The sequence below is a fragment of the Dermacentor variabilis genome, chromosome 4, assembly GCF_050947875.1.
Source record: "Dermacentor variabilis isolate Ectoservices chromosome 4, ASM5094787v1, whole genome shotgun sequence".
Taxonomy (NCBI): Eukaryota; Metazoa; Arthropoda; class Arachnida; order Ixodida; family Ixodidae; genus Dermacentor; species Dermacentor variabilis.
The window spans coordinates 133,038,999-133,051,295 of record NC_134571.1 but is presented as its reverse complement, the minus strand read 5'-3'; the positions used below and the strand labels follow the sequence as shown (position 1 = coordinate 133,051,295).

Here is a 12,297-nt window from a genome sequence, read left to right as displayed (position 1 = left end):
AGTATAGCAGACTCGGAATGAAAAAAATCGCCGTGAAGGCATGGGTGGCGATAAGGTTTATGAAAGAGCGTGAGAACGTGATAGTGTGTCACGAAGTAATATGTTTTCAAGTTCGGCGTGGTGTTAACAGCTTAACGCTGGTGCTTCGTGAATAAACTGAAAACATAAATATAGCAGGACGATTTTTCAGGGTTTTATTATCATAAATAAGGTATTCTTGGACTGAGTGCCACAAAGAAGTCACGCATACTCAACTTTTGGGCCAAATAATGTAGTATAGGCTAATTTCTTCATGTGCGTGGAAGCATCTTTAAGAATACGTTTGATGAGGCCAGGGAGCGGTTAGCAGATCTGAGGATGGTGTCGATATGGCTTTTCCACGCCAGGTAACTGCACAAACGAAGCCCCAAGTATACGCTTAGCTGGAAGTGAGTTCAATGTTAGCACTGTTCAACGGGTAGAAAGTTTAAAGTTTAAGTGCCATTCATAGAAGAGATAATTTGAATCTTCGAGAGGTTACAATACAGCTCCCTAATTGGAATTTTCGCGCATTGGTGTGGTACCTGCATTAATTGGAAGTGGTAAAAATGATCGACTTCGTTACCGAACTTGCTAACCTGTTGCCCTATAACGTAAAGCTATTCCAATATGTTTTATTCCAATCTTCTGACGTCGAATCTGTGTAACCGTGGACAGAAGCACCAGGCGAGGACCCACAGGATTGTCTGAAGAGACCAATCAAATGTTCTCCTCATTCATACGAGGCCACTTTCGTTTGCTTTAAAAGCGAAAAACATTGCCTACACTGAACGGCTGGTCTTATCTAATTGGCTCGCAAGAGGCGAGGAGCATGGTCAAGAGAAGAAGATTTCAATGGGGCCAACCCAGCGCAATGAAATTCGATAACCAGATGAAGAGGTTGGTGTCGGCATTTCGGATTTGTCCACTTTCCCTTACTTAGCTTGCGGTGGCTGCTAGACAATCGCAGCGGCATGCAATGGAAGGTTGAGCATGCTGCTAAATCGGATCCTCAGCAAGGAAGAGTAGGCAGTGTGAGGCCGTAACGTGGTGAAAGTGCTCGAAAACGTTACACAGCCACGGAAAAAGGTTTATTGTACGCAATATTTATTGTACGCATGCTCTTCGGCAGCTGAGAGTAGTCAGTGCCTGAGCGATCGGCGGTGGCCATCTTTTAAATCTCTTGGGAACGGGGTAGCCTGCGTCTATTCAGAAAAAGAAATATCTTTTTTGTTCGGCATATTAACGCATCTTTAACGCGTACACGTCAGTACGACGCTGTGAGTTTTCGCGGTTTTGGGACGTCGCATGCCACACAGGTGAAGTGGGTGCAGCCCTAAAGCTTTTGACCAATAGCCGAAGTCTAATGGCGAAGAGGCGTCCAATCAGAAACAGCGATTTTTTTTTGCTTTATTCAAACATGCATAATCAGTGTGTACACGTCATATCAGACGGGGGGCTATAGCAGTGTTCGTCGAGTGACCGACAGGCGACTTGGGGGTGGCCCCAAAAAGATTTTGTCAAATCAAGAGGGCTGACTGCAGAGTAGGAATAGAAAAGTTTGGAACAGCTTACGTTATAACGCCCCTTTATTTTATGCTGTTTTCCACCTGACATCACCAGGATGCCACGAGTAATTTTTTTTCCCAATCGGACAGATTTTTCTTTCCTGTCCGCCAGCAAGATCGAACAGTAAACGGTATGTCCGTTGCTATGCGCCAGAACAGAAGTAAACGCTCAAGGTATACGCCCACTCAGAATGATTTCTTTGGTGCGCATTTTTTACTCGGCGCTAATTTGTGCGAGCGCATGAAACTCTGCACAGAAACGCGCCGTGTATTCTTCGCGTGTTTGCTTGAACTCACTGTATGCTGTACCACGCGATTCGGGCACATCGAGTGACAGGTCGCGTTTCTCTTCATCTTTCGCAGCGAGCGGCGACGGAGATGCTCATTGCCTGCGGCTCGTGATGAGAGCGCCCGCTTGGCTTTCGCGAATTCAGCACGCTCGGCGGCGCAAATCCGATTTGCCGGCGTTCGCCGGAGGTTTTTCTCGTGTCGCGTGCCTGCTCCGCCGACAGGGTTATGCGATCTGGCTGTGTGTATATCGCAGCCGGAGTGGTTGCGTTCTCCCTATGTTTTCCGTCTGGAGATAGTTCTACTCCTCTTGCGTTTCTCTTTGTCGCGCTTCCGCGTACCACGAGCTATGGGGTCACGAGGTTCGGCGAGCCGTCGCAGTGCCCGAGAAGGGTTTGTCGCTGAATTAATGAGATCGGGGGTCGACAGGCCGAGAGTGCGACTTGTGCTCTTCGGCCGACTGCAGCTGTAGTCTTGCATTCCGCGTCTTTCCCTTGCGTTAGCGAATCCCGCATCGTTTTCCGTTTCGCGAGAAGGTGCGCTCTTGGAGACGGACTGCTCCTGTGCTGCCCGCTTACGCTGGGTGCAGCGCTTGAGAACTGAGAGTACCTAGAAGGGGAGGACGACTCGGGTTTTGTCACGGAGTCAGGTATAAATGTCACTAAACAACTGAAATTTCTCCTTTCACCAGTGAAAGGAAGCACTCTCTGGGAGAACGAAGCAGAAGAAACATTTCCTTTAATTATTATTCTTTGAAAATATGCATCGTTTAAATTGTACATTCACCAAAGGGAAGTGAGGCGACAATTAGTAAGCGTTTGAAGGTTGGCCTTTGGATCATCTCCCGAGTATATGCTTGGATTCCAGAAGCTTCCTCGTGTAGATCGTCTAATTTCTACTCTGGTACTTCCTCTACTTACGTCAGTGGTGGCTGTATCAACAAAAAGTAAAACTCATGTAGAGCTGCTTATATTATGGAATGGTTTCGTCACTCCTGACTAGGGCACGGCTTTGTTTGGTACCACTATACCCCTTAATCCTATGGTAATATGTGTTTGTTAACACCGTGCTCTTATGTACTGCGTTGTCGACTTGTCGAAATGAGTGCCTAATTTTTTGTACACACTTCGTTTGGCGGAATATGCGATTGCAGCTGACTTTATTTAACGGAGGTTCATGGCACGCTTTGATGCTAAAAGTGTAAGCGAAGAAAGGTAAAAATTGGGGCGATCGATTGTTGCTATCGAATCGCTCGCGGTCAGATATTTTGGTTCGATGGTTTCTTTAATGATGTCTTCACTGGAATTCGCGTCCTTTCCGACCTAGGTTGCTTTGATGACGCCGTCGGTCATCAGTTACGATTAGAGAACACACATGACAAACCACCATACCAGTTGGGCGATTGCTGGAGCAGTGCGGCAGCACAGTCACAGTATAGCTATGTGGCGTCGTTACAGCTGCCTCGTATGCTGTTTCACGAAGAGCTTGTCTCAAAGTAACAAATCAGCCGCCAATGAGGCCGGAATTTCTACTTCCTTGCACAGGCAAATTTATCTTAAAGGCATATACAATCCACATAAAAGATAGGAATTCAGCCGCGACATAATCAATCCTTCGTTATACAACGCATTTCGTTGTGGAGGTGTTTAACTGTAGACGTTTCGGCATGGCGCCCTCTTAAGAATGAAGTCAAGTTGAACTGTACCGACCTCTCACTTGGTAACTAAAAACCTGTAGCTGATTTATGCAGCTCCTGGTAATTACTGCACCCAATTTCCTCAATTAAGAGAGAACAGCTGCGGTTTTGAAGCTCCTTTGCGCTCACAGTTTTTGCGTCAAGTTCCGGAGAGCGTAACCTCTGCCTAAAAGCTCTGCGTTTCACAGCAGGTATGTATACGTGGCCAGTTAATAATAGGACAATATTGATTACTACCAACAACAAAAAGCGGAACTACACACGTACATGGCTTGTACGTCGCTTGTACGTCCTCGTCACCTTCTCACTCACGATCAAGTTATTCGAAGCCTAAGCCAACCCGGTGACGTGTACTGTAGTACCGTCGTGTCAATGGAAGGTTTTTGGCTGCATGAAGCCAGTAGTGGGACTGGACGCCTGCGCAACTAAATTATGCGTTCTGCTAGCGCAAGCAAAAAATAACATGAGTTATAATCGGAAAATCGTAAATTTCCCTAAAACAACGTCAATTGGTGGCGAGTAGATAAGACATCTGCATACAGTAATATTTGCAGTCAGTAAAATTGGCAGGCAGGCTTACAAGCGAGTGCGAGAGATAAATATCGTATCTCAATCGTTTTCAGGAAGACGAAAGAAGCTACTGAATTGTGGCAGTGCAATAAAAACAGCATAGTAAATTGTATGTTGGACGCATTATGCCGATTTGAATACTTATATGCGCATTGTGGCATTCGTACAGGTGGCACGTGCGTGGAAGTAAGATAGCTAAATTAAAGCGCCATTTATATCCACCTTCGCATTTTCTTTCAGCTTTTGATTTCGTAGCTACAAGGGGGATGGGGCTGCGGTCGGCATTGTTTTTACTAAGTTGTTGAAGGTGGGTTTTCGTCCAACAACAAGGCATGTTCTTGTTGTAACATTGTTGTGCTGTGTTGTGTTGTGATGGCATATCCGTTTCTGGATCGATCAACATTTTCGCGATCAGGTTGTACAGGATGAATGTAATTTTTTTGGAGCTCCCTGAAGAACCACCGGTTCATCTACAAAGCGGCATGATGGCTTGTTCCTTACTGCAAGCCCTGTCCTATAATTCGACCACCACCGCATGTATGATCACTGCTTTGTTATTGTCCCACATGCATAGCAGATACAACTGGTCGCTTCAGAGAGTCCCGGAAGCACTACGGAAGGTTGCAAGAAGGCAGTGAACTTCCCTGCTGGCATAAATTGGCGCCAGGGGCGATAACAAATATTTATGTCTACTAGAAGGCGTTTATGCCTGCAACGTAGCTTCAATGAACCTTTAAACGTATCAGTTGGCACTTCAGTGAAGAAGTAAAAGAACTTGTCGAGTATACCATTAGCGCCCGGTTTGCAACCTTATTTGTATATTTTTTTTCTTTATTTGTATACTTATTTCCAGAAACAACTTATTTAATCAAGCAACCAATTGCCTTATTCTTCTTTCAAGTGTTTCGTGAGCATTGTCCACTCTTTTCCGAGTTGTCACTCTTGTCCGACAGACAGACGCTCGTCGTCTCACGACCAAGAATGATAACCCCCCCCCCCCCTTGAATGTTCCGACATAAAAATATATACCGCCAGAATGGCCACATGACTTGTGTGAGAACAGGTCAAATGAATTGAAAGCATAGCGCTTATCTCAGCGTGTGTCTGTGGCACAGGCACACACAGTGCGTGTCTGGATCACGTCACATCTTCCCCGTTTTAGAAGCACTGTGTGCCTCTAGAAGCACTCTTTTAGCTCGACTGGCTGTTTCTTTACCGCTTCGCTTGTACGGGCTTTCGCCAAAGCAGTGCTCAGCGTGAGATTGGGATCCATCTGCAGTTCTTCCGAGAGAATCTGGTCTCGTAGTGCTACTACGAAGCCTTCTCTTATTAGGCGTTCCTCCATTTCTTTGAACTCGCATCTGTCTGCTAGCCTGTTAAGCTCGGTTGCAAACTGGTCTACTCTTTCTCCCAGTTGTTGGCGGCGTGTATTAAAGCGAGCACTCTCGTACATTGTGTTCTTGGTATGGACGAAATAGACCTTAAATTTTGACTTTACGAGGTTGAAGTCCTCTATTTCCTCGTCTTTGACATTTAGCGACCGAAGAATCTCCCGTGACTTTCTGCCCATTGTATAGAGAAGAGTCCTTACTTGTACTTTGTCTAGTTTCAAACGTAGTTAAGATGCAAATGTAGTCGTCGATTTCGTCCAGGTGGGCCAGTTCGCTGCGTTCTAGAAGTCGAAGGGTCTATGAGGCTTGATCCCCGCCATGCTGAAGCGTTGCGTTACGATTGTCACCGGGAGGACTAGCTCTTGTGGAAGCAGGCGCTCGTTCGCTTGTTGACGGGCTGTTGCAGCACTACCAGCGCTGCATCGTAGTCAGCTTTGACATAGCCACTTCTGACACCATGTCAGACAGTCAGACAGACGCTCGTCGTCTCATGAGCAAGAATGATCCCCTTTAATGTTCCGTCATAAAAATATATACAGCCAGAATGGTCACATGACTTGTGTGAGAGCTGGTCAAAGGAAATGAAAGCATAGCGCTTATCTCAGCGTGTGTCTGTGGCACAGGCACACACACTGCGTATCAGGATGACGTCGCAGAAAGAAGAGAGACTTGATGAACCCACATGAAAGTGTTTTTTTGTTCTTTTGATTCTAAGGCTCATAAAATTGCCACTTTTTTACATGCCTTTCATGGTAGTTGCTCTGCGTAAAAGCGTTGCCCCTTCCTGTTTGAGGCTTGTCTACACAGAAAATACAAAATATGTTACAGCTGCAGGGTACGAAACAGAAAGAACGCGTTTTTTGTCGCTGTAATGCCGTATTCACCAGCTTGCCATATAACGTCGTCACAGAAAATGGAAAGACCAAATTCAGCTTGTAAGCCTTGAAGCAATTCGTTTAAAGCTCGACAGGAAAATCGATGAGCTCCGGTAGCGAAAAAAAAAGAACATTCAAGCTGCTTAAATCAAACAGAACCTGTGAATTCGCGCTGCGCTTCTAAAAGGAACCGTGGCAAAAAAAAAAAAACGCATACCGGGTTTCTTCTTTTTTTTTTCATATGTAAGCACCCCGAGTATGCAAATCTCCCGAATCCTAACCGTTGAGAAAGCTTTATAATGTTTCTTCACCTAAGTGTACTGTTACTTTCGGGGCAGACAGGCAGAAGGTGATGGTAAGATGCAAATCCAGAGGACCGTGAGAAACTGTTTACTCTGTTACCTTTATCACGCGGTTTTCGAGTAAACGTCCAGACGATTTTTCTGACTGGTATTACAATTGCTTCGCCAAGTCTTTCGTTTCCTTTTCTTTCAATTTTAGGAATAACTTTATTATAACGCAAGAAATTTCCCTGAATGGCAATCATTGCGTTAAGTTGACGCTGAAGAGAAGGGAAGCCCTCACAGCAAAATCTTGACAGCTAAATTTTGTGACGACAAAGCCATTTTGGTAAGGCTGCCAAGCAGGCCGTAAAGAAAGCAAAAAAAGCAAAACAAAAATTTTACAAAAGACATATGTAGCTTTGTAAATGTCGTGCGTGATGTTCGATTCTCTTTCAAAATATATTCAACTTACTCCGGCTGAAATAGCATTGAAGATTTTTGTAAGGTTGTACAAGGAGCGGAAAACCAACGAAATATTTTTTTAAATATAACGACAAGATAGTAACCGACGATATACACGCAACAGGAGCTCAATGGTTTCATCACACCTACTGGAATCGCCAGCCTGGCTGTCGGCCAGGAGTTCATATATGCGTACATAATGCATGCCAAAAAATGCAGATCCAATGCACATGGCGGAATCTATGTGAAGCTAAGCTATACTGAGTGGTGTTAGCTATTTGGTGGTATATAGAGACTGGTTTAGTTCGGTTTATTCGAGCTTGGTTAGGGGAAGAGAGGGGGAGGTTCATGTAGGAATTGCAGTGAGACATGCTCATATCCTGAAGAATTGTGCAAGAACGGGTACACGCCATGCCACATTCTGAATGGGTAAATAAAATATGTCTTCCGCCAAAGAATCTAGTGAATGTATATTTCACCACTGCTTAAGAAATTGGTGTTCCTTATAGATGTCCGCCAGCCGAAATTAATTGGTCGAGTATTATGCAGCAAGTGATATTTTTTTTTCTTGCGGAACAAAGAGGTCAGGGTACAAGGGTTGTGAAAGCCACTTCACGGGTGCTTTGAAAGAACATTTCTATATATATATATCCACATATACGTCCGGCGAGATGACCGATCCAAAAGCCAGGAAGCCGTGCCGTATCCGCGAATCCCGCGTATCATACTGAAGCGCGTGATTGATTTACGTTCACGGCTGTCGGCGTTGCCAGTTAAGGTGCAAACCCAAGGCAACAGGCTGCATCTCCATCATTTCAAAGCGATACTTTCTTCAGTTAAAGAAACTTTCTTTGGTTAAAGGCAGTTTCGCTTTGAAATTGATGCAACTGCGGTCCGTTGACTTGCTTTACACCATAACCAGCAACTCTGACAGCGTGACTGTAAATCAATCACGCGCATTAGCATGATGTCTAGGAATATCTGCCGTCTGCAACTTTACCGTGAATTCACTTAGTCACTGTTGCGTGTGTGAATGTGGAGTCGTTTCTCTTTGAGTTAGGAATATTGTTGAAACAGCGGCATAGAAGAAAAGATAGACTGAGACTTCTGCTTCAACAGACGAACAGTACATTTTATTCTGGCAACACTGATCCTAACCGGCACAAACACTGAGTAGAACTTTCTAAAGGCGCCTATATGTACAAAATGCAGCGCAGGACAGAAAAGGGGGGCGGCACTCTACAGAAACAACCATACTGAAAGGGGAAATCAATGTATATATTACAATGAAATCATTCTTTTTATTTCATAAATAGCATAATGGGAGTCAAGCGAATAAGTACATCGGACAGAACACTTGGCTGGGCGAAGTGAAATGAATTTTCTAGCGACAGCGAATATCGTACCGTCATCTCCGACGTCGCGCGCTGACGTGACCAATTGAAACTCGTAGCTGCTAAAAGGGTGTTCCCGGCTAATTCCAAAATGAACAGCTCCACAACATCCACGCAATCTGTGCAACACATCTTCAATAAATATAATACCAAGACATCAAATGTAGAGCATAACACAATGACATCATCATAAGCATCTCTCACCAAAGACCCAATGACAGTCGACTGAGGATTCGCAGCGGGAAGGTTTAATGGAAAGCATATGTTCAAGCCACTGATCGCACGTATAGGTGTACAGTCGTCTGAGACAGAAACGTTCACGTGTAACGCAGCGGCATAAATTACTCAATCATAGCCGACGAAAGTCTGACAAACGTAGTTTAGCGGGTTTGTAAGCGTTCAGAAGCGTGCCCCATTTGTTTGCTTCTTTTTTTTTTGTTCATCGCGCGTAGCCGCCCTGGTAAGAAAGCACGAGCCCATGGTTGAGGGCTAACTGGAAGCAATCGTAAAGAAAGCAAGAAGACGCAGTGATGTAATTTGCAGTTTTGCCCCCTGCCGACGATGTGCCCGCGCTAGCTACGTTCGTTGTAATCCCTGCACGCATTATATAGGATGCCTCTCATTAGGATTACGTCCGCATTCGCAGGCCTCGTGTCAGATGTTTTTTTTTTTTTTTCAATGAAGGAGCACTGATGATTTCCCATCTTCTGCAAGTATGTGCTCAACCGCATCCGGCCCCTGCCACGGCGCTTGCAAAGTGCACAAAGCAAATTTATTTTCAAGAAACATCATGACAGAGTATTAATAAATGAGGTTGGACAACGTTTGAGCCGAATCCCTTGAGTGTGCCCCCTTGCAGCCAGGATTGACCGATCTGTGCACCTTATACGTTCTGGAACGGTTATGTTCACCCGAAGACGTGCTACAACATGTATGGGGGTTATTATAAATATTCTTCAAAATGTAAAGAGAGCATTCTATAACAAGGAAAACGCACATCCGCACGATTTCAGATGGGAACGCTTTGTGGGAAACTCTCGTGAAATGTTTAGAAGCTGACAACACTGAACGCTTTAGAATTCTAACTCCGGTGAACAAAGATGAAGAAAATGTGACTGAAAAAATAGTAAAGGAGCGTATACATTTTTTTTGTGCATTGCACACCGTCTCATACATGTTAAATGGGGGTCTTGTGCAGAAGTTGTGATTTGCGCTCGGGGGCAAGTGTTTTAGCTTATTGCTTTATTAGATACGTGACGTTAGAAAGCCTAATTACGCGTCTATTCACTAATTATTCACCCTGCTGGCGTATGAGAAACACCTCCGGTGTTCCTCACGACAAAGCCTCCAGCATTTGCTTACTTATTGAAAGCGTCAGCGATATATTACTGTGGTTAGCGACTCTATGCTTAGCCTGTTCAATTTACCAAGATTAGTGTGCTGGTGAACATAATATTTATATTCTGTTACAAGCCAATGACAACTGACTCTGCCTTTGTTGCCAACCAACCCTGGAGCGTTTGCCATGCCATATGTGTAATATAAGAAATGCGTGTGATATTTTCCGGCAACCTCAACATGTCCCAAGGCATCTTAAACCTCTTTCTCCAAAAGCCACGAGACAAAGTGGTATCCACGCCGTAAAAATCACGAATGAATAGTCGTTTGAAATTGCGTTTCATTCAACCCATTGTCCGTTCTCAAGAATCGTAAAACTTAGCAGCCGAATTTCTTTATGGAATCTGCGTGCACAAGCCTTTCAACTTCATCTGAAAGCACTTCTACCAGTTTCGTATTCATAACCTAAGAAATATCTTTTGTACCTTTTTCTTTACGCACATTTAGTGCGCTTCGCATGGCGTTGGTTGTCGTTGCATTGGCGCCATAACAATTCATCATCACTCCAAACAGTCGGTGTTGGGCACATCGTCGACAATTGCCAAGGCGCTCACAATAAAGCGTCACACATGTCTTTCAAACCAACATATTGTTAAGGAAACAAAGAAAGGAGAAGCCTTAGCACAGCAGTGGTAAAAAGAGAGAGAGGAAACGTGGGACGCCGCTAGTGCATCGTGCGCAGAAAGCACTATAAGAAGCGTGGTGGACTGTTTCGTCTGAGGAAAAGTGTTGAGCGCGGCAGTCCCTCATTGCTTGCGATATCCAGGTTTCATTGTATGCTCACCTTTCAACCATTTTATTTTCATTGGTCATCGTCACCTCCGGCTCTCGCTAGAACCACACTCGTCCTGTCTTTTTTATTGTTTTTTATTTTTTATTCGGTATTTCGACAACTACAACATATGCTTGCGGAGTAAGGCTGTATCGTTCATTTCTGGCGTCTTATTTTTTTTTTCACATAAGAAAGCCACTCAGTGTTCTTTTTTTCTTCTGGCTTTTCAGCAGTGTACGTTGCTTCTTTTTTTACATAGATTCTACGCTCCACTTAATAGCCACTGCGATGCGTAAACGCCAGCACCACCACCTGAACCAATAGCGTACGAGGGCCATAGACGAATCGGGGGCACTTTCGTCTTACAGCGAGTATTGAACAAAGGCGTCGATGTAGGTGTCTTAAAGGAAGGGCGAGATCGGGAAAAGGAGGAAGCCGCTCTATATCCTTATGAGCTGGTCTGGCGACCGGACCCTTTGCGCCGTCACGTCGGGCGTGGGCAGTCCGGTCAGGTAGTCTTCGAGTGCCGCGTCGTCTACAATGTTTTGGTAGAGCGACGACGAGGAAGAAGAGTCGGGGGCACCCGCTTGGCCACCGCGCTGGGACGGCTGCTGCGCCTGCTGGGACTCTTCCAGGGAGTCGAAGGAACGCTTCCTCTTGCCACTGCGCATACCACGGAGAAAAGAACGAGCGCTGACGTCACTTGTGAACAACAGTTCTCTGTCTCTCGAAGCTTAAGACCCCACTACAGTTTCCCAATGCGCAGCATATGTATACCGTATACATATGCTGCGCACTGGGCAACCAACCGGGAAAGCCGGGAATTCTCAGTGATTTTGAATCATCTGGAGATACTCAGAGAGAACTCAAGGAACTTGTGCTTCTATCAGGGAAAAAGAAAGCTGCAATTTTATTGAAAGGGAACGAAAGTCATGATACTGCTGGCTCGAATAACAGAGAGAAATCGTAACGAATCGTATTTGACACCGCGTCGTCGGCTGGAAGAGTTACCAGTGTAATGCGTGTCAACGGACGTCTTTCCGGACGCCTGATAATTCAGACATAATTCAGACTGCTTCGCGGCACCACCACGTACCCCATAGAGCCAATATGTAAGAGAGTCTGAAATTTCGGACGCAAAAACCCTGCGCCGTCCAATTTTCCGTTTTCTTTCGCCGTCACCGCAGGTCCGAAACGTTATTAATCAAAGTCACCACCCCCGCCATTTTGATTACCTCGCCGCCTCTAACCGGCGCTCTCGTACGCAGATCCGCTGGCAGCCATAGCCACCACTGCGGAAACGCTAAGCCTAGCTGCTGCGACGTTTGCTGTTCAGCTTATTGCTGTTCTGTGCCGTGTTTTGCATAGAAATAATTCGTCGCTGTCAACAATGGTACCTATTCCGCCTTTGTAGTTGGTACTCGCGATTGTCTTCAAAGTTCGGACAGCACAACGCGTGGCGTAAGGACGGTTTCCGAAAGTCAGATTCGCCTTAGTACAGGAATGTTTAGGCGCTGAAACATACGCAAAACTATTGCGGTGATGCATAACAAGCGCAGGAAGAGGCAAGTCTAACGAGAC

The 12,297-nt window shown here is 45.3% G+C and overlaps 1 protein-coding gene across 2 annotated transcripts in view; it reads right to left on the bottom strand.

Moving 5' to 3' along the window:
- Window positions 1-8,263: 8,263 nt before the first annotated feature.
- Window positions 8,264-12,297, bottom strand: part of LOC142579796 (uncharacterized) — a 162,669-nt gene continuing 158,635 nt past the window's right edge. For both annotated transcript variants that reach the window (XM_075690370.1, XM_075690371.1), the window contains exon 4: window positions 8,264-11,379. In XM_075690370.1, coding sequence (XP_075546485.1) covers window positions 11,157-11,379 — 223 coding nt within the window. In that variant the 3' untranslated portion in view covers window positions 8,264-11,156. The remainder of the gene's footprint in view (window positions 11,380-12,297) is intronic.